Genomic DNA, 21342 nt, shown 5'->3' with positions numbered 1-21342 from the left:
AAATTAAAAAGATCATTAGAGATTATTATAAACAATTACACATTAAAAAAATTGGATAACCTAGAAGAAATGGATTAGCTCTTAAAAACATACAACCTGCCAAGACTGAATCATGAAGAAATAGAATGGATCTATCAGATTGGCCAAAAAGTTCATATTTTTTTTCTGTAAAAGACATTTTTTTTTTATTTTCACCGATAACTTTATTGATTTAGATATTTTGAGTATGTCAACTATCTCCTGCTATTGCTTTCTAGTGGGTAGAGGCCAGGGGTGCTGCTAACCATTTTCCAATGCATCAGACAGCCCCACAGCAGAGAATTATTTGGCCAAAATGTCAATAGTATCAAGAAACTTTATGAACTACTTTTGACACTTCAATCAGTCACAGCACTTTCTCCATACACTGAACAAATCTCTTTTTGCATTTCAGGTGCATTTTTAACTTTCTTAAAATAATAAAACATAATATGCCAAAATGTTGCTTATTTTCATCCATGATCAATATTAAAATGGTTGTTCAAAAATTCACTAATTTTGATGAGTATTTTTTTAATGCACACTTATATGACAGCTGTCACAATACAATCTAAAAAAATTGTTTCAATTGCAGTTAAAGACAACTAAGTACTACTAGAGCCATCCTATGGAAAAAAAACTAAATGAACTTTTTGGCCAATCTAATTGAACTGGTAAGGAGATTGATTCAGTAATCAATAGCCTCCAAAAAGAAAAAGAAACAAAACCTCAAGACCAGATGGCTCTGAAGTGAATTTTACCAAACATGTAAAGAAGACTTAATGCAAGTCCTTCTCAAATTCTTCCAAAAAAATTAAAGAGGATGGAACATTACAAACTCATTTTAGAAAGCCAGCATTACTCTGATACCAAAGCCAGATAAAGACACAAGAAAACCAAGAGGCTAATGTCCCTGATGAAGATAGATACAAAAATCATCAATAAAATATTAGCAAATCAAATTTAACAGTATATAAAAAGAATTATACTCTTTAACCAAATGAGATTCATTTTTGGGATGCAAAGATGTTCAATCATATGAAAATTAATTACCAGGATATACTACATTAACAAAGAGAAAGATTAAAACCATATAATCAATCATCTCATTGAAAAAAGCATTGACAAAATTTAACATTTTCTTCATGAAAAAACTAGGAATAGAAGGATATTACCTTAACATAATAACCATATATAAAAAGTCCACAGTTAAGATACTCAATGGTGAAAAACTGAATGCTTTTCCTCTAAAAGAAGATACAAAGCAAGGGTGACCACTCTTGACACTTTCATTCAACATAGTACTGGAATTCACAGAGCAATTAGTCAAGAGAGATAAATAAAAGTCCTCTAAATCAAAGGCAAAGTTGTAAAATTACCTGTTTTCAGATGGCTTGATCTTCTATGTAGAAACCCTAAAAACTACATACAATCAAAATGACTGTTAAAACTCATAACTGAATTTAGAATACTTGGAGGAAATAAAACCAGTATACAAAATCAGTCACATTTTCACACATTAACGATAAACAATATGAAAAAGAAAATAATAAAACAATCTTATTTGCAACAGCATCAAAGATGATAAAATACTTGGTAATAAATTAAGGAGATGAAACTCTTGTACATTGAAAACTACAAAATATCAATGAAGGATATTAAAGAAGACACAAATACACAGAAAGACATCCTGTGTTAAGTATTAGAAAACTTAATATTGTTAAAATGTCCATACTCCTCAAGCAGTCTACAGATCCAATACAATTACTATCATAAAAATACCATTTTTCACAGAAATAGAAAAATGATTTTAAAATTCATATAGAACCACAAAAGCACTCAAATAACAAATCTGCATCATGCTTGCATATTTCAAATTATATAACAAAGTTACAGTAATTAAAATAATATAGTTCCAACATCAAAACAGACATATTAGCCAAAAGAACAGAATAGAGAGCCCAGAAAATAAACCCTTACATATATGATCAACTGATTTAGACAAGAGTGTCAAAACTGCATAATTTGGAAAGGATATTCTCATCAACAAATAGTTCTGGGAAACCTGGATATCAACATGCAAAAGAAGAAAACTGAACCCTTATTTTATACCACACACAAAAATCGATGTAAAATGGATCAAAGGTTTAAATGTAGGACCTGAAACTGTAAAATTCCTAGCATAAAACAGGAGAAAATCTTCATGACACTGCTATGGCAATGGTTTGTTGGAAATGAAACCAAAAGCACAGGAAACAAAAGAAAAAATTGACAAGTGGGAGTATATCAATCTAAAAAGTTTCTGCACAGCAAATAAAACAGAGTCAAAATGTAATTTATAGGGGAAAACATTTGCAAACCACATATCTGATAAAGGGCTAATATCAAAATATGCAAGGCATATTATATTTTACATTAGCAAAAACAAACCAACAAATAATAATATAATGTAATCAAAAAGTGAGCAAAGGCTTGAATAGACATTTCTCCAAAGAAAATACAAAAATGGCCAGTAGGTGTGCATAAAACAATGCTCAACATTACTAATCACTAGGAAATGCAAATCAAAAATACATAATTCACCCTACACCTGTTACAATGGCTAATATTTAAAAAAGCAACAAGTATTGGTAAGACTATGGAGAAATTGGAACCCTTATACATTATTAGGGTGAAATGGTGCAGCCCCTATGGGAAACAGTGTGAAAGTTACTCAAAAAATTAAAATAGAAATACCATATGATCCAGTAATTTCATTTCTGGTATTTATCCAAAAGAAACAAAAATAAGGATCTCAGAATGACTTTTATACACTATGTTCATTGCAGCATTATTTACAATAGACAAGATTTTGAAACAATTTACATGTTCATTGATAAATTAATGAATAAAGTAAACATATACAATGGACTATTATTCAGCCTTAAAAGAGAATGAAATCCTAGTATGGGTAAACCTTGAGAACACTATGCTAAGTGAAAAACCCAGGCTAAAAGGACAAACATTGAATGATACCACTTACATGAAGTATGTAAAACAGTCAAACATAGTTAAATACATAGAAACAGAGAGTGGAGTGGTAGTCACTAGGGGCTGGAGGAGGGAAAAATAGAGAGCTGTTATTTATTATGCATGAAGTTTCAGGTATGCAAGATGATTAACTTCTGCTGTAAAACATTGTGCAGATAGTTAACAATACTGAATTTGACACTTAAAATTTTTAAAAGAGGATATCTCATGGCAAGTGTTCTAACCACATTGTGAAGAAAAGAAGGCAGGAGGTAATAAATTCTGTGAGTAATATATACAAAATGCTTAGAAGATGGTCTGGCACATAGTGAGAGTCCAATTAATATTCTCTCCTGTTTTCATCCAGTTATACAAACCACGCACCCTGAAATTAACATGGTCATCTTCTTTTTTCTCATTCACACTCCACCTAGCATCAAGTTCTCTTAGGTCTAACTCTTAAATAATTTTAAATATTCACTTCTTATTCTCACCTCATTACCTTTGTCTACAGGAGAGTTATCTTTTATATAGATTTCTTCATCAGCCTCCTATTTTTTCCCTACCTCTAATTCTGCTTCTTTCAGTGCATTCTACTTGCTATATACATGATATCCTAAACCAAGGATTTGCAAATCATGGACCACAGACTGGTCACCTTTCTTCATAATCAAAGTTTTATTGTAGCACATCCATCCCCATTCATTTATGTATTGCCTGTATGCTTTCACACTACAATGGCAGAATCTTGTACTTGCAATAAAGACCACCTAGCCTACAGGCCTAAAATGGTCACCATCTCTCTCTTTAAAGAAATGTTCGTGGAACCTGTCCTATGCTCAAATAAGGAAACCACACTCCTGCTTAAAATATGTACTTCCATTATTTTTAGTCAACACTAGGAAAAGTCTACACTCTAAAATTGTTTTTATGGCACTTCATACTCATCCCTGATACCTCTTCAGCTTTGTCACTAGCCACTGCCAGCCAAGCATATTTGGTTCCTTAAGTACACCATTTTCTCTCTTACCTTTATGTGGCAGCTCATGCTATTAGCTCTTCTCTCAAGATTTTTGTCTTTGCCTGAATGACTCCTAATCATGCAAGTCTAAGCTTAACGTTATTTGCTTAAGAAAACATTCTCTGCCCCTTACCATACTAGAGTGGGCAGTCCTCTTTTTGTACTTCCTGTAAATCATGCCTATTTTTTTAAGTCATTACATAACTGATTATATGAAAGTTCCATATTTATCATAGTCACCATAATAACCCCCAATTCTATTACAAAACCCAGTACATAATAGGTATGTCATAATAGGTATCATGTATGATTGTTTAATAAATGAAAAATAAATATAGCATCATTCCAGAAACTTCCTTTAGCTATCTGTTAACCTAGCCTTTTTGTCCCTTGGCAAAGATAGTTTGGCATGTGATCCTTCTACACCCTCCTTGTTTGGCTGGATTTAGAGGTTTCCTCTGAGTTGGAAGACAATAAGCACCTGGACAGAACTACATGTGGAAGAGGAAGGCATCCAACTGCCTACATGTGGAATGTGGGCTGGCCTCAGAATGAACTGCTTTTACTGTTACATTATTTTTTTCTAAATGTAAGGAAAATTAGTAAGTTTTATAAAGCAATTGTAAAAATATAGAAACCATACCAGGCCACAATCTCACAGAAACTATCAAGATTCTTTACCTAAATTTGACTCATAAGATCATTAAAAGTGACAGTGTGACCTATTCTGAGCTGTGACTCTTAAGTCCCATTGAAAGGTGATGAGTTAGGTAAGAATCAGAAAGCAAAGATATCTAAAACATACTTGTTAGATGCAGTTCTTTTTTTTTTTTCCCCTAAATGCCAAATAGTCCAATTATTCATCAGCTGAAAGAGTGGTCTTTTGCCTCAAGGTAAGACCCTGTCAAGAAAGATCCAGGTTTAGGCTCATTGTTGCTGAAAGCTTCCAAAATTTTACAAAATAAAAATAAAAAACTTTTGTCTTCAAAATTTTGTATATTATGTAGCTAGTAGTAATCACACATTATGGTTATTTATTTAATATCTATTTATTTATTAGTATAGGATCATAAAAGAAAAAATATTTTTGTCTCGATAGTTTTTTTTATGATAGCTTTTTATGTGCTTTCTCAGAAAAAGTTATAAAACTTGGTTCTTTCAGTTTCTATCAAACATATACAGTGTTACCATTTTTTTTTGTGCAAGTCACAAAGGAGCCATAACCATATATATTTTTACATAAAATGTAAAATTCATATCTCACTTGTGACTTATGCAAGGAAAATAGGAAGCTCCATTAGACAGACCTACAATTTGTGTATGAATGGTGATTTGCGGTTTGGGAGTACTTTCATTTGAAATCATTAAATCTTTACGGCTAAATATTCTTTCCACCTTGAACTATTCTACACATTACCTTATTATATATATAAAAATTATCTTTTAAAAATACCTTTAGTAATTTCAACAATGGCCAAATTTCAACAATCCATCCAAGACTTTTCTTGCTTTCTAGAACTACATTTGGAAAAAATTTTTATCCTGCTATTTCAACATTGCATAACAAAAAGCTTGTGTCAGAATTTCAATGTAGCTTCATATAGTCTTTTATTGTCATTAATGAAGATATTATTGACCCAAATGAATAGTACCATTCCCAGTATAACATATCTCCTGTAAATTGCATTGCTTATTCTACATGAAAATCAAATGTGTAAGTTGTAAAGGTATGATTTCAACAAATTAAAATAAGAAAAATATAACTCTTCTCTGCCTTACTTGTCTTACTACTCACCCTTTTAGTAGTAAAAATCAGTCCTCTTTTTAAGTAACAATCCCACTTTCAGGTTATTACTGAAAAGAAATTAGCTTCAAATAATATTAAGCAAATTAAAATATGATTATAATCTCAGATATTTTAAAGTTCAATTTACATACAAAAAAAAAAGAATGATTCACCCATGATCATAAGTAAGTCATTTGAAGGCAGAAAAAATTACTATGTTCCCAAAGTTGTAATCAACAACATCAATGAATACTGTATAAGGTATCCAAAATGCCTGTAAAATGTTAGCACAGCCAGTAGGCTCTAGTTTACTATTTTATTTAATAATGAATTGTGTATATCAACACATACAGAAATATTTCCAGATAAGTTTTCAGCCCCTCTATCAAAGATTTTCTAAATTTTCACATTCCAAAACTTCTAACAATTTAGATGCAAAAATTTTAAGATACTAATTTTGAGAATAGAAGAAAGAAAAAAAGGAAGTAAACAACATTAAAACTTCTATAATATGATGGGACACAGCAAAAGAAGTCCTGAGAGGAAAGTTCATAGCAATACAGGCATATCTGAAAAGGATAGAAGAATCTCAAATAAAAAAATCTAACCCTACAGCTACAAGAACTAGAATAACAACAACAAAAAAATCCCAGGGTGAGTAAAAGGAAGGAAATCATCAAAATTAGAGCAGAAATAAATGATATAGCGACTAAACAAACAATTCAAAAGATCAACAAAAGTAGGAGCTGGTTCTTAGAAAAAATAAACAAAATCGACAAGCCTTTAGCCAGGCTCATCAAGGAAAAAAGAGAGAAGACCTAAATAAACAAAATTAGAAATGAAAGAGAAGAAATCACTAGTGATATCACAGAAATACAAGGATTGTAAGAAATTAATACAAACAACTGTATGACAAGAAACTTGACAACCTAGATGAAATAGAAAAATTCCTGGAAACATATAATCTTCCAAAACTGAATCAAGAAAAAGTAGAAAGCCTGAACAGACCAATAACAAATACTGAAATTAAAGCAGTAATCAAAAAACTTCTGGCACACAAAAGCCCTGGACTGGATGGCTTCACGGGCAAATTTTACAAAACATTCAGAGAAGACTAACTCCTACCCTTCTCAAACTATTCCAAAATCCAAGAAGAGGGAAAACTCCCAAACTCTTTCTATGAAGTAGTATTACCCTAATTCCAAAACCAGGTCAAGACACAACAAAGAAATAAAACTACAGGCCAATATCACTGATGAACATAGATGCTAAAATCCTCAACAAAATATTGGCAAACAGGATCCAGCAACACATTAAAAAGATCATACACCACAATCAAGTGGGATGCAAGGATGGTTTAATATTCACAAATCAATAAATATAATACACCACCTAAACAAAATGAAAGACAAAGTCACATGATCAGATCAATAGATGCAGAAAAAGCATTTGATAAAGTACAACACTCATTTATGATGAAAACACTCAGCAAAATGGGAATAGAGGGAACACACCTCAACATAATTAAGGCTATATACGAGAAACATGAAGCCAACATCATACTCAATGAGCAAAAACTGAAAGCATTCCCCCTGAGATCATCAACAAGACAAGGATGTACACTATTTCCACTCCTATTCAACATAGTGTTGCAAGTTCTAGCAAAAGCAATCAGAAAAGAAAAAGAAATAAAAGGCATCCAAATTGGGAAAGAGGCGGTAAAACTGCCATTATTTGCAGATGACATGATAGTATACATAGAAAACCCTATAGACTCCAATTAAAAAAACTACTTGACATAATAAGCGAATTTGGCAAAATAGCAGGATACAATGTCAATATTCAGAAATTAAAGGCATTTCTGTACACCAACAATAAAATTTCAGAGATAGAAACTAAAAAAAAGTCCCATTTACTCTAGCAACCAGAAAAATAAAGTACCTAGGAATAAACTTAGCCAAAGAGGTAAAAGACCTGTACTCAGAAAACTACAGGACACTGAAGAAAAAAATAAGAAAGATACAAATAAATGGAAGCAAATACCATGTTTTTGGATGTAAAGAATCAACATCATTAAAATGGCCATACTACCCAAAGCAATCTACAGATTCAATGCAATCCTTATTAAAATACCAATCACATATTTCACAGACCTAGAACAAATACTTCAAAAATTCATATGGAGACAAAAAAGACCCCGAATAGCCAAAGCAATCTTGAGACAGAAGAACACAGCAGGAGGAATCACAATACCAGACATCAAACTATACTCCAAAGCCACTGTGATCAAAATAGTCTGGTACTGGCATAAGAACAGACATATAGATCAATGGAATAGAATAGAGTCCAGAAATAAACCCAGGTCAATATGGTCAACTAATATTTGATAAAGAGGGAAGGAACATAAAATGGAGTGAGAAGAGCCTCTTCAACAAATGGAGCTGGGAGAACTGGACAGGGACATGCAAAAAAATAAAACTAGACCACCAACTTACACCACACACCAGAATAAACTCAAGATGGATCAAAGACTTAAATGTAAGCTGTGGCATCATAAAAGTCCTAGAGGAAAACATAGGCAGGAAAATTTCAGATATCCCACATTACAATATTTTCACTGACACATCTCCTAAGGCAAGGCAAATAAAGGAAAGAATAAACAAATGGGACTACATCAAACTAAAGAGTTTCTGCTCAGCAAAAGAAAACATCAGCAAGATGAAAAGGAAACCAACCATATGGGAAAACATATTTGCCAATGATATCACAGACAGGGAACTGATCTCCAAAATATATAAAGAGCTTATACGACTCAACATCAAGAAAACAGACAACCCAATTAAAAAAGGGCAAAGGACCTGAATAAACACTTCTCTGAAGAGGACATACAGAAGGCCCATAGACACATGAAAAAATGCTCAAAATCACTAGCCATCAGAGAAATGCAAATAAAAATCACAATGAGATACCACTTTACACCTGTCAGAATGACCACCATCAACAAATCAACAAATAACAAGTGCTGGTGAGGATGTGGAGAAACGGGAACCCTACTGCACTGTTGGTGGGAATGCAGACTGGTGCAGCCACAATGGAAAACAGTATGGAATTACCTCAAAAAACTAAAAATGGAACTGCCTTTTGAACCAGCGATTCCACTGCTAGGATTATACCCGAAAAATCCTAAAGCCCTAATTCAAAAAAACATATGCACCCCTATGTTCATAGCAGGCCTGTTTACAATAGCTAAGAACTGGAAACAGCCTAAGTGCCCACCTATAGATGAGTGGATCAAAAAACAGTGGTACATTTACACAATGGAATACTATGCAGCAGAAAGAAAGAAGGAACTCCTGCCATTTGCAACAACACGGATGGAACTAGAGAGAATTATTCTTAGTGAAATAAGCCAGGCAAAGAAAGAAAAATACCATATGATATCACCGAATACAGGAAACTAAGGAACAATACCAACAAATGAACTAAGTAGAACAAGGAGCAGAATAACAGTTATTAGGGGGAGGGGGGAGGGGGAGGGAGAGAAGGGGGATAAGTAAGGGAAGGATTTAGTCGAGGAACGTGTTAAATGACTCATGGACATGGACAGCGGGGAGGGATATGATTGTGGGAGAAGGGGTGGGGTGGGGGGGTGCAAAGGGGGAAAAATGGGACAACTGTAATTGAAAAAACAAAATAAAATAATAATAATAAAATCATTATGGCTAACATTTATTGAATACTCATTATTCACCATGTATTTTGGTAAGTAATTTACATGAACTTAATTCACTTAATCTTGAAAGCAGTGTTATAGAAATCATTTTTTCATTTATTTTATAAACATTTATTAAGTACTAACTATATACCTAGCACTCTATGAGGCATTGTGGACATACTGTGAAACAAGAGAAATAATGCCACTACCCTCAAGATATTTGCATTTTGAAGGAACAAATAAATATCTCCATTAAACAAAATTTATAACTTAGATAACTTTTCTAAGGTCACATAGCACCTTTGCATCCAAATTGCATTTGCTCTTAAACTGTATTCCCTCAAGGTCCATGCTGCTAAGCAACATGCAATGCTATAATAATAGTAGTAGTAGTAATAATAATAATAATAATAATTAATAATAATAATAATAATAATAATAATAGATTTAAATAGTTACCGTTTTTTATAGCTCATTTACCCTGGCTGGTTTGGCTCAGTGGATTGAGCGTCGGCCTGCGAGCTAAGTGTCGCTGGTTCGATCTTCCAGTCAGGGCACATCAGAGAAGGAAAACTCTGACTCCAAAAAAAAAACCTCCGCTGCCTTGCGGCATACCTCTTCAGGGGAAAGGCTAAGGGAGTAAACCCCGACAGAAAATCCGGAGCCGGAGTCCCTAAGGCGGTTTGACGTTGTAGTCAACACCGGCAACTCCTGCGGCGCACCTGAAGCCAAGCTGTATTGACTCCGTCTTTCCCTTGGACCCTTCAGCTGCGAAGAGAGGGGGGGTCTGCTGCATGGGCAACAGCAGACCCTCCATATCACCCTGCCCAGGCTCTGTAGCTTCGGCTTCACTGGAGAGGACGCTCCAGCGTCATTGCAAGATGTCGATTCAACACGGGAGGAGACAGATACCGTGTCACTCCCGAGTCGGACTGCACAACCATTCTCGGCGGTGCAGATAGACTCTTAAGAAGCTACACCATCGTCTCTCAAGACGGACGGCTGCCGCCGCCGACGATATAGCTCATTACTAAAATAGATATTATGGATGAAATAATTGATTTTCTAGGAAAACATAAATTGCCAAAGTTGACGCAGCAGATATTTGAATATGATACAGTTAAAGAAAACATACAAGAAATTGAAAACACTGTAGAAAAAACCCTACCTCTCCTATAGTAGTAGACCCAGGTGACTTTTTGTGAGACCTTCATAAATATTTTTTAAAATATATAAGGAGATGGAAGTATTCTGGCATGTTTACCAAGCCATCATCCATCACTGTGATACATAATTTGTCAAAGCTAGTTTGTAAACAAACTGACCACCAACTCACTAACATATGACCACACAGGCATACCAACAAACCTAATAAAAAACAATCTGACCTTTGAATATTGATGCAAAAATCCTAAATTTAAAAAAATATCACAAATCTTTTCTACTATATGGGTCTGTCCATAAAGTATCAAGCCATGTGCTATGAGTAATAGAGGTGTTTATTGAAGAAGATACAAGAGAGAAGATCCATTGTACATAGGACAATGATGTCTCAGTCCCCTTCAAAACAGGCACCCTGGGACTTCACACAGTTCTCCCAGTAGCCATCAGATGCACCATTATATTTTGCTGAATATCATTGATTGTCTGACCTCTCTTCCCTTTCAAAGCTGATTTTAGATTTTGGAAGAGCCAGAAGATACAGGGCACCAAGTATGGGCTGTAGGAGGTCTGAGTCCCTGGGTTATTTAATATTTTGCCAAAAAAAAAACTGTGCATGAGATATGATACATGAGCAGGTGCATTGTTGTGTTGAAGCTGCCAATCACCACCTGCCCATAGCTACAGCCTTCTGAGTCATCCAAATAGTTTCTGTGCAGGAATTTTCAAGGTTAAAGCAAAATTTGATGCAGGTTTGTGGCTCTACTCAGTCAGTCATTTTGAAAATGATGGCCACGCAGTACACATGCTCACTCAAGGGGGGCATACTGCCCCCATTGACTATTACAGTGAAGTTGTCATTGTTCATGCATGTGCATTCCAGCCCAGTAGCCTTGGATGCCAGGTTACATTGATGTCGCACAAACTGTTCTTGTTATATTAACGATGGCTGGACTTAATGGTTATTCCAAAATGCAAGATTCGTTCTTAATGGATGTTGTATATATGTATCTAAACAAACAAGCAAAACCATCAACTTTAATCCAGTAATTTTACTTTATGTTTTAGTCCTAAGGAATAAATCAGAAATATGTTAAAAAATACACATGGTCTGTACCATAACATTTTTTATAATAATGAACATTGCTATCATTTCTGTAAGGAAAATTAGTGGAAAAATATCTTATCCTTAGTAATTATAATCTATGGTAGAATGTTGAAAGAAATGTGAGTAGTATACGCAAAGCACTCTGTTACTTAAAAGGAAAAAAAAGATATCACAGCAAACTACACAACTAAGGAAAGACAGCTGAAGAGGAGGCATTTAGGTCTCAAAGGATTAGTAGGTTTTTAACAGATATGATTGGAAACACACAAAGATGTCTTTCTGTGTCAGCAGCTATGGAAGTAGTGAGAAATCAAACTGAAAAGGTAGAGCAGGACCAGACCATAAAGTACATTAAATATAGGTAGTAAAAAATAATCAGCAGAACAGAACTGAGAATCCTGAAACAGATTCTAGTATATTCAAACCAATTACATGACAAACACATTACAAATATTGTGAGAAAGGGAGCTTTAATGATGCTGAAATAATTAGTTGCATTCCCTATCTCACACCAAAAACATGATTATAGTCCAGATGGATTAAAAATCCAACTTGTAAAAAATACTTTTAAAAATATTACTAGGAATGCTGCAGAAAATATGGACATAAGCTTGAGTTTGCAGATAATTTCATAAACAAATATAAATTCAAAGTCATGAAGAAAACCACAGATATGTTTGTTTCTCCCAAAAATGTTTATAAAATTTTATCATAGAATTTTTCTTAGAAACAAAGTCCTGATTGTTTTAATACACACAGAACTCTGAGAAATTAATCTAAACAATACAAACAAGCAAATAGAAAAATCATAATAGTAACATAAGCAAATATTTTAGAAAAGCAGATGCAAATGTCCAAATTATGAAAAGATGCTCAATCTTCTTAGAGTTCAGAAAAATATTAATTAAAATAACAAAGGTCATTTTTTACCTTTCAATACTGACAAAAATTACACAGATTAATCACATGAAATGGTGGCAAGGATATGGGGAAACAGTCTCACACATTACTGATAGGTGTGGAAATTGCCACTATATTATTGAAAAATAATCTGGCAGTATTCATTAAAATGAAAAATGTACATGCCCTTTGATCCATCAATTCCACTTTGGTGAATGTCTGCTGCAAAAATAAATAAATAAATAAAGCAATAGTACATGATATATGTGCAATGCTGTTTGTAGTAATATTGTTTTTTAGAGGCAAAATAAGAAAACAACACAAAACAAAACTTGGACTATGCTAAATGTTTAACTCTAAGGAATGGTTGATTAAATTCTGATACACCTTTACAGTGAAATAATATGTAGCTATTAACCAGAATAAGCCATGAATTAATCTTTCATTTGATCTTTTAATAACAATAAATATTAAGTTACATTTCTATAAATGTGAGTTACATTTTTAAAGAGGACATAAACAACTCGTGTATGTATGTATCATAGAGACAAGGTGAGAACTTCCATGCAAACTGTACTTGTTGCAGAAGGAAGATATTTACAGGAGTGGGGGCCAAAATAGTTCTTAATTCACTTAGGTCATGAATCTTGTTCAAGTCCTTGCAATTAGTACTTATTACTTTAGGTTTCACCAAATTACTTTTACCATTTAAACAATTTCACCAAGTTTTTTAAAATAAAGTGTAATGTATTAACATGTATAAAATATTGTTTCTGAATTGCTTTCTTGAAATATAAAAGAAAGGTAACTATCTGCTTTGTAATCTAACTACTTACTTCTCAGACAGTCTTCATGGAAAGTAAAATATATCAACCAGCACATGGTTCTTAATTGTGATTACACTTTATTGCACTCAGCCTATTAAGTGCTTAAATTACCAGATAACAGAATCTATGTTCCTAATAGTGGAAAGTGTATTAATGATATTTTTGTTCCTTATTGTAGCCCAGTTCCAACAATCACATGGATGAAGGTTAATGGTTATATTCCTAGTAAGGCACGTCTGCGGAAATCTCAGGCAGTGCTGGAAATACCCAATGTGCAGCTGGATGATGCCGGCATATATGAATGTAGAGCTGAAAACTCACGGGGAAAAAATTCCTTTCGTGGACAATTACAAGTATACAGTAAGTGTCCTCAGCAAAGCATTAGCCTTGGTTCCAAGAGCCAAACTGAAAATGCAAATTACTTTGAACTAAGCATTGTTTTTTTAGGCACATAAAAACCAAGTAATAATTTATTATAATACTTTTTTGATATGATAAAACATCATGTAAAATTACCCTACACAGAGAAATACTTTAAAGTAAAAATATATGGGTAATTATCAGGTTCTTTGTACAGCATAAAGAGTTGATATTTGTAAAAATGAGATGTTTTTCTGGATAAGTTAAGAATCTTTATTCACTTTATCTTGCACTAGACCTGAAACAGGATCCATAATCTACTGTCCAGAAATCAAATCCTGTTTAGATGTCTTTTTTTTTTTTTTTGTAAATAAAATTTTATTGGAACGCAGTCATGCTCATTTGTTTACATATTATCTATGACATTTTTTGCACTGCTGTGACAGAACTGAGTAGTTGGGACAGAGACCAGATAATGAAAAGCCTAAATTTTTTTTTTTAATTTTATTTTTTGGTTTTTCAATTACAGTTGTCCCATTTGCTATCTGTTTAAAACAAACAAACAAACAACAACAACAACAAAACCTTTGCTGACCCTTGGCTTAAATGCCTACCTTTATATGATAAATAGCCTTTACAGCTTGCAAGTGTTTATATTGTCCAAAAGTGCCAAAGAGCCCACCAGGCAGGCTGTGTGTAAGAATTTAGAAAACTTACTTAAAAATTATCTACAATCTCTTTTTCAATTTTAGGGATCACAAATTGAATCTCTTTTCATATTTGCTTTTGTAATATACATTATACATAATTGGCAAGTGATATTATTCTTATGTCCTAGGTGAGGAGACTAAAAAATAGAGGAATATAATAATCCAGAACATTGATATAAACATATACAAATGCTTCCAATATGAAATTATCCAAATTGCATATTCAGCTGAACCAGCCAAGCAAGTACAATTGTCACTGCATCTCAAGATCAGTCATCCTAAAAAGCTGAATGTTCTTTACAGGGACTCTTCAAGAGTATTTTAAAATATTAATATCTGAATTCAATCTATTTTTCTTTCTTTATCTCTACCAACAGACCAACTTTGGGAATTTAGTAGGCCAACCAATTTGACTATGCCAAGTTTATTCATTCATTCACTTATTTGATTAATGTTTATTGGGTGCCTATTACTGCTCTATCTGCTAGTAAGAACACTTTGAAGAAATTCACACTCCATTGGATTAGATGAAAAGCAAACCCCGTATTAGAGCAGAGCATACTCTCAGCTGTGACGAAGGCGTGTGCAAAGGATTATTAGACAGTCTATTCCATTTTACTGGAATGATTTAGGGAAAGCTTCTAGAGGATTTGTACCTTAAAGGCCAAACATGGGAAAGCATCCTGGAAGGAGGATACAGGAGTAATTTAGAAGTCTTTAAGGCTAAAACATCAGCACTGATGTAGTTATCTTTAGGCCATGGATATTAATTTGAATGAAATCCTTACAGATAAAAATATGATAGCTAAATATAAGTGTTCAATCAGTATTTTGCTACTTGAACCACACACACACACCCCCCTCAAAAAAAAAAAAAAAAAAAAAAGTACTGAGCGCCTATTACTCTTAAGACTATGTGAGAGAAGTCCCAGATCTGTTTTGTGAAGAATTGTCCACACCTAAGTAAGAATTAGATTTATAAACTGGGACAGAAACACCCATAGACACTAATCTACTTGCCCTCCTCCCCACCCCAGCTATGTGATTCATAAGCAGTAGCAAATATTGCAAGAAAAAGTAGAAAAAATTGTTTTCACTCACTATCGCTGGTGTACCTCCTGGGGAGAAGGTATGCTACTAAAAAACAACTGAGCTGTCATGTCATGCATACTTAGATGCACAACGCAAGCCAGCTGGGCGGCCAATATACAGTGCATCTAGCAAGAGTGGAACAGCATCTGGGTTTAAAGTCTCTTAAATTGCCATATGTCTCTGAAATTGCTCACACTCTAAAATAGGTGGTTTGACAAAAGTTAAGTAAAAGAAGTTACTAGCTTTTTTATTTTTTAAATTCTGGTGGCAGTATAATAGGTGATCTCTACTTGCAAAATTATTGGTAGCAAGAACTTGAATAATATTTTAATTGCATCTCTGTATCAACCACTGAATTTTGAGCTGACAGCAAACACACATTGGGGCATATTTATCTTTGCATTCTCAGTGCTAGGCATTGCACCAATAGTGATGTCCAATAAATATTTGAAGAAGGAAGGAAAACAGGAATTATTTATTTGTCATTTAAATAATCACTGTTGATTCCTATGACAAATTCATCTTGGAATCAGGACTCAATTGGGAAAAATGTTATTTTGATTTCTAGGTTTTTTTCTTTTCTAGATAACTAGTTTATAGTTTAATAGTTTTTAATTTCCTAGTTTTTTGCTTTAGTGACTTTTAAAGATTTTTTTCAGTTTCTTCTCACACCTACAAGCTGCATATCCCCACACTAGTTATAGTGTATACATTGACACATAACAAATATATAACTAACCTCCTGTAATCAACTATCATACAGACTGGGGCAAATAGGTTCACAGTTGTTCATATAGAAAATAATTCAATAATTAGTAAATAATGATACAAGAATAAACTGCATTTCAAGTACTCACAACTGTAAACCTACTTTTGCCCCACCCTGTATGTGGGTCAGTGCTGTGTCTAAAGTAAATATATATGTTGTGTCCACTGTGCTCTTGATGATCTCACTATCTAGCCTGAGTGTCAAATAATAACTGAAAAACTCAATTAGCAGTTTAAATCAGCAACAGAAGAGGGGTAATAAGCTACTGGGTGATTATTTTCCAAGTGACTAAGGGTTATAGGTGTCCAGAGAAGATGCAGATGACTCCCCTTTAAGGCTAGGACTAATATTCCTTATGAGAATTAAAAGAGACAGAGAAAAGAAGTAAAATATTCCATGTGGATTGAACAGTCTGAAGAAGATGCTGGGTATGCTTGGATTACAGAGATCATGTATAGTTATAAAGTTGTCTGGCAAAGTAGAGTAGGAGAGTCCAAATAACAAAGCAGAGTTTAAGGTTTCTTTTGCATCTGACAATTTCTATGAGTACTTTTTTGCATATGACTACAAAGACACTGATTTTGGAAACTAGGCACAAAAAAATCAGGATCAATACTTGAAGCTCACCATGGTAGATTGTTGAGTGAAAGCTTCTAGGCTTGAAGTTGAAACAGAATGTATTCTCAAAGGCCTACAAATCCTGATTATACCAAGGTAAGTCTCCTTAAAGACCAAGCTATATATTGGTTGGGAGATCAATGAGCTACTAAAAACAAAATTCCCATGTAGAGACAAGTTTGAAGGTAAAGCACACTAGGTATGCAGCAATTGCTTTCAGTTCATTTTTTAAATATTTCAAAAGAGAGAAATATACTCCCTAAAGTCATAAATATCTGACTTTGAAAGTGGTTTCTGTCCCTTACTGTGTGACCTTGGGTAAATTTCCTTAACTTCTCTGAGTCAAAAATTCCTGATTCATAAAATGAAATAATAGGATATACTCGGTCTACAAAAGTGTTTTCACTGATCAAAACATTATCACTGATTTTATATACATATATAAATTTACACAGAGAACGAGCATTCTGTGGTAATAGAATGCTGTGTCTCTCCCAAACACCTATAGTTACATAAATTGATAAAAATTATTAATTCAATTAATATGTCCATATGAATTGTGAACTTGGTTAAGTGTTTGAGAAATGAATTTTTTTAATGCTTAAACCCTTACAGCTTACCCACTCTGGGTAGAAAAACTGAATGACACTCAGTTAGACAGTGGAAGCCCTCTCCGATGGGAATGTAAGGCTACTGGAAAACCCAGACCCACATACCGTTGGCTGAAGAATGGAGTGCCCCTCTTAACTCAGGTACTGTTGGTAACTATTGACCTGTCTGGGTAGAATTTTAACAGGACAAACTATACTCTTTCATTTTTATTGAAATCCATTTTTACTTATGCTTTATAATATATTTGGAGTGAGAAACACAACAAATATATAAACAATTTTTATTTCAAATACCTTACTTTTTAAGTAATACATTGTTTCTTTACATTTTATTAAATCCTATAACTCATAAGAAAATATCAGTGATTATCATAGGCTCATTGCAATTTGTAGCTGATTTTTAGAAATTACCTGTCTTGTTGCTATTATTTTGCAGATGTTAGAGATGACCCCATGCAGTAAAGTGACTTGCCTAAGATCATATATCTCATAAGGGACTAATTTGGAGTAGAATTCTAGTCTTCTGTATCCTGGGAAGGTTCTTTCTGTGGCATCCTGCTACCCATAGGCTTAAATATCTTTTTAGTAAATTGAATGCATGTTCATAAAAAATTTAATATGTACTATATTTGAAAGTAAATCAATTATATTTAATTTCAGAATAATAGTAATAATTTTAGCTAAATCCTTACTTTATTTATGGCCTTTGCAGGAAAGAGGGCAGGAAGGAAGTATATAAAGTTGACATTCTGAACACAGGTTCTGCCCAGAGGCCTCTTGTCATCTACCTCTCTTTGGGATTTAGTTTGCTCCTTTGTAAAATCAGAGATTAATTAGATCAGATCATCCCTGCATTCCCATCCAGCCCCAACATTCCCCTGTTCTAAAACCAATTAGATCAAGACAAACAACTCCACAAAAAGATAGACACATAGAGTTGTTAATAAAAACAAACAACAACAACAACAACAAAAAAAACTTAGAGCGATGGGGTGGGAATCCTGAGGCATTGACTCATTGCCTCTTTCTCTCTAATTCTCCCAGGGATACCAGATAAACCTTGAGAAGGGACTATGCTCATCATATTTTCTACTGTCAGCACCCAACTAAAGTAAATTCTATAAATTCCACTGGCAGATAATTCACTTGCAAAGTGAATAAGTTCATTTTGAAAATGATGTCAAATGATTTGTCATCTCTGTTGATAGATAATCAAAGCACTGCTCATTTACATTTGAAAAATGCTTTGCTTGGCATTAAGTAGACAAGACACCTAGTTGTTTAACATTTTAAACTTAAAATGTGTTTTGAAATGTCCTCTTGGCCTCAGTTTACTTCAATTTGCACATGCTCAGTTTTCTGTCTTCTATATTATTTCTCCCGATAATACAATTTACATTTTTTGACCAATAATTTTATACAGAATCCAGTTACAAGGCAGTATTTTTGTGTGTTATTTTGTTGTGAAGTGAAATAAAAGGCAAATTCTGACTAGATCAATATAGTAAAGGTGTCCCTGTTATGACCTTAGCTATATTTAACCTTGATACCATGAAGCTGTAGTCTCAGTGCTTTCTACCATGTGAACCCTTGCTTCTCCTTTATAAAGTGAATTCAGATAAAAGCTTCATTTGCTGATTGTACTTCACAAGCTCAACTAGTATATCAAGCAAAAGCTGCTCCATTTAAAAACAAAACTATAAGTAAAACTCAGAAGAATAACTATAGAAAAAACATAGTTTATTTTCTAAGAAACATAATTTACATGAAATGTTATAATACAATAATAAACAGTAAATTATATTCTAAGTTGTCAAGTAATGTTCAACCACATTAATTGCAGGCATTTTTTTGGTCTAGCAGATGATAACTGTGGATTCTATATCTAATTTTTTTTTTTATTTCATTGCAGAGTAAGGTAGAGATGGTTAATGGAGTATTGATGATCCATAATGTGAATCAGTCAGATGCTGGAATGTATCAGTGTTTGGCTGAAAATAAATATGGAGCCATTTATGCAAGTGCTGAGCTGAAAATTCTAGGTATGAAACTTCTAAATAAATAAAAAGGAAAAAAGGGTTGCTTCTTTCCATGTTCTAATTCTTACTATACCGGTTTTATGATGTCTTGTAAAAAACCCTATTTTATGACTTGAAAAAAAAAATACTATGGTTTACTGATATACATTTTTTTAAGCTTTAGGGGACAAGTTTACATTGGGTACAGTTTGTACCATAACTTTTTTATAAGGTTTTACTAACTTTGGTTTTCAGCTTAACAGTTTTTAGGCAATATGTCTCTTCTATAGCATTAAAAAAATCATATAAGAAATACGTGTTAACTTTCTAGGAAGAATGTCTTGAGGGTAGGAAATCAGAATACAGACTTCAAGCAGCCTCTTCCTGTCACCCTAACAATGCTTAATATTTTTCCAAGCTGCCACTACCTGCCAGTGGGCATGTGACTTCTTCAAAGCAGGTCTCCACAGTAAAACACCCTATCACCACGGGTCACCACCATTACCACCCTTACAGCAAAGGGCAAGCCTTCCTGAGGCCAGGCACAGCCATTTCATAGGCTCACACCCTTGATAGGAATGTAACCAGGACGGTAAGACTGCTTCACTATTTACTACAGGAAAGATAAAATCCAGTGGAGCAAGCTTCCCGGGTTGAGCATATTTGGGCTGCTGGAATGAATTTTACTTTTTATCACTCTGATGTTGTCCTAAACTTTGGTTCTAGGATGTTTATACTACAGAGATACTTAAAAGATGGTAATTCACTGTCTCCCAAAAGTGGGCAGGAGCCCAATATACTTTCTATTTTCCACTTAAAGTCCTAAAGCATGATATTAACAAAAACACCCAAGCTCTCAGGAATCTGGAAACTTTATATATATATATTTATTTATTTATATTTAAATGTAATACATCATAAATATATACACATATATTTATATATATTTAAATGTAATACATGATAAATCAATGTGTTGAATTTTGAATGTTCAAACTTAAAATTTCTATATATTTTAATTAATTCATCTAAAATAAGTACAGGAGTCCATGTTTCAGTCTCCTAAACTTAATGAATAAAATATTAATGTACTTTCTCATCAGCCCACACATTGACATTTCTGAGTTAAGAAGCTGATTTAGTCTTTGCCCAGTTAATCATTTACTAAGAAACACTCATTCACTAGACATAGTTTCAAAATTACCTTTTGTAATTCTTTTCCAGTAGGCAATCATAAATGTTACCTCCAATTTCCCCATAAGTTTCTTTTATTTATTTTTTAATTTAATCTTTATTGTATTTTTCCCTTACCATTTAGTTCCCTTATACTCCTCTCCCTGCAACAGTAACTACACTGTCGTCCATGTCCATGAGTCCTTTTTCCTGTTTGCTCAATCCCTCCACCCCTTCTCCTCACCACTCCCGCCACTAGCTGTCATCTGCTCTCCATCTGAGTCTGTCTCTGTTTTGCTTGTTAGGTCAGTTTGTTCATTAGATTCCACACATGAGTGAAATCATATGGTGTTTGTCTTTCTCCGACTGGCTTTTTTCACTTAGCATAACGTTCTCCAGGTCCATCCATGCTGGTTGTAAAGGGTAAAATTTTCTTATTTTTTATA

General features: G+C 33.6%; 1 protein-coding gene across 1 annotated transcript in view; it reads left to right on the top strand.

Annotated features, from left to right (window-relative positions):
* The window catches only part of CNTN5 (contactin 5), a 524441-nt gene that overhangs the window by 216415 nt on the left and 286684 nt on the right, over positions 1-21342 (top strand). Inside the window, exons 8-10 of the mRNA XM_090267326.1 lie at positions 13724-13905; positions 17710-17846; positions 19618-19747. Coding sequence (XP_090123452.1) covers positions 13724-13905; positions 17710-17846; positions 19618-19747 — 449 coding nt within the window. The remainder of the gene's footprint in view (positions 1-13723; positions 13906-17709; positions 17847-19617; positions 19748-21342) is intronic.

This window comes from Furipterus horrens, unplaced genomic scaffold (genome assembly GCF_987537825.1).
Source record: "Furipterus horrens unplaced genomic scaffold, mFurHor1.1.pri manual_scaffold_2, whole genome shotgun sequence".
Taxonomy (NCBI): domain Eukaryota; kingdom Metazoa; phylum Chordata; class Mammalia; order Chiroptera; family Furipteridae; genus Furipterus; species Furipterus horrens.
Note: the sequence above shows the minus strand (reverse complement) of the source record. Positions and strands in the feature narration are given on the sequence as shown.